The following is a 1,956-nucleotide window of genomic DNA, read 5'->3' as shown; positions in this document are numbered from 1 at the left end:
AGGGATCACCTGTGGTTCGGAACGGTCATGCATCGTCTCCAAATCAGACTTCACCGCCCTCTGGATCACTCTCTCACTCCTCAGGACTACCATCTCCTAAAGAGCACGATCGGATGCTTCCTAGTCGACGCTCGTCCTTTCAAGGCAATGCCTCAAGCTCTTATGCTCCAACAAGCGCTGTCTCGCCTTCACCAACAAGAAAGAATTACGAATCCATACCCGGCCTTGAGTATTTCGCATTCGCGACGGATATCCTTGGAAACCAGTTCGGTGGCACAACATTAATGCATGTTCATGCTCACATTCTTGCTTGCTTGTACTATGGGCAGCTAGGCCGGGTCGTGGCAAGCTACCAGCATATTAAGCATGCAAGCAGCACACTCATGATCAATATTTCTGGGTAAGGGACTGCTCTCTTGAAGTGACAAAACGACATGCTAAACACCTGCCAGATCTCTTGATCGACTTCAGAAGAGCCTACCTCGCTTTGCAGTCGGCAAGCGAGACAATAAGATCGCATTTGCATTTTGGTCCTGTCTACAGCTGGAAAGGTAAGTTGCCCCGAACACCCGCATGTATATCATTGACTAACCGATTCAGTGACATTCTGGCCGAGCTCAACCTCCATCCCTCAGGTCTCCTCGCATACGAAGAAGCGATCCCTTGGCCTGATGCAAATTGGGTAATCAAGGAGTTCGAACTCTCGGACGCCGTTGTTCACAGCTACCTTGCGCAGTTGTATCTGCGGAAGAGGTTGAACGATATTCACGGACTGCTTTATGATCCGGCCAAGCAGAAAGCAATGATGCTTGATGTCCCTGAAGACAAATCAATAATCGATCACATAGAACAAGTTTTGCTTCATGAGACATCCTGGCTGCATCCAAGTTATCAATTCTCTCCAGAGGATCCCCCTTCAAAAGACATACTCGCCGCACGCATTCGCGCTAAGTTCTGGGGCGCCCAAAACATCACTTACCGGCCATTTATCCGCCAAATCCTCTACTTTTCATACAATCGAAGGAACATCATGCAGAGCCCACAGGCTATTACGGGCGATATCTCGAATGATGGCTCTGTGCCTCACATCAATCCTACAGCTCGTACCGTTACCGATATACATCCGAGCATCCTCGAGTATGCTAAGAATGGCATTAACGCTCTAATAAAGAGCACTGAAGCTTTCCACAATCTCGAGGACAAGCGCTTCATCATCACCAATGTTTTTGGCACGGCACATGCGTAAGATTCCGCTGGCACTACTATGTTTTGAACAACTTGGGGACTGACTTGAATATTAGGCAATGGGGCAATCTCATAACATTAGCTGCCGTTTTTCGCGATCCGATTCTTACACGTTACATTGACGAGGGAAAGCTGAGGGAGCTTTTCAGAAGGACCATTGACTTCCTTGGTGTGGTAGCATCGTCGACAAGTAGTATAGCTGTCGACAGGCGGATCCTCAAGAACCTGGAAAGAGATCTCTGGAGAGACATGGATCCCAGGACAACTTCGAGTTTCTCCAGCCAAACCAGCGGTGGCCCTCCCATGACTCCTGCTGGCCCAATGCTGCCTGGTATGCAAGCCCCGAGCACACCGGCCGACGGCTTCGCGCACCCTGGTCATATGCAGATGTGAGGATCATCGAGACTACTAGCAATCGAAGGTGGCATGGCTCCGGTTTTGGTAATAATGATCAAGTGTTGGAAAGACTCGTGCCGTCTCTTTCTGCTTTGAAAACCTCAGACTTGCACCACACAACATACTGGCATCAGGCGTTTATTTCGACATTCTTCTTCAATTTCGGCGTTTATTGGTTTAGTGAGCAACATGGGAGCATGGCAGTGCGGCATTTTCATGGGGTACGAGCAAGCATGTAAGGTGGTGGCGGATGGACATCGCTTGCATTTTGTTCGTCTGGTGTTTTGCTTGTTTCAGGGACGCTAAATTCAAGTG

General features: G+C 49.0%; 1 protein-coding gene across 1 annotated transcript; it reads left to right on the top strand.

The window, feature by feature from the left end:
- Positions 1 to 383: 383 nt before the first annotated feature.
- On the top strand, positions 384 to 1,246 carry UCRPA7_5655 (putative c6 zinc finger domain-containing protein; the record flags this gene model as incomplete). The annotated part of the gene is made up of 3 exons (XM_007918204.1): positions 384 to 400; positions 453 to 551; positions 601 to 1,246. 3 exons carry the CDS (start codon positions 384 to 386, stop codon positions 1,244 to 1,246), a joined length of 762 nt encoding a protein of 253 aa, XP_007916395.1.
- Between the last annotated feature and the right edge of the window lie 710 nt (positions 1,247 to 1,956).

Source organism: Phaeoacremonium minimum, assembly GCF_000392275.1.
Source record: "Phaeoacremonium minimum UCRPA7 unplaced genomic scaffold PA7_03_scaffold_422, whole genome shotgun sequence".
NCBI lineage: Eukaryota > Fungi > Ascomycota > Sordariomycetes > Togniniales > Togniniaceae > Phaeoacremonium > Phaeoacremonium minimum.
The sequence above is the reverse complement of the archived record's forward strand: the minus strand, read 5'-3'. Positions and strand labels throughout refer to the sequence as shown.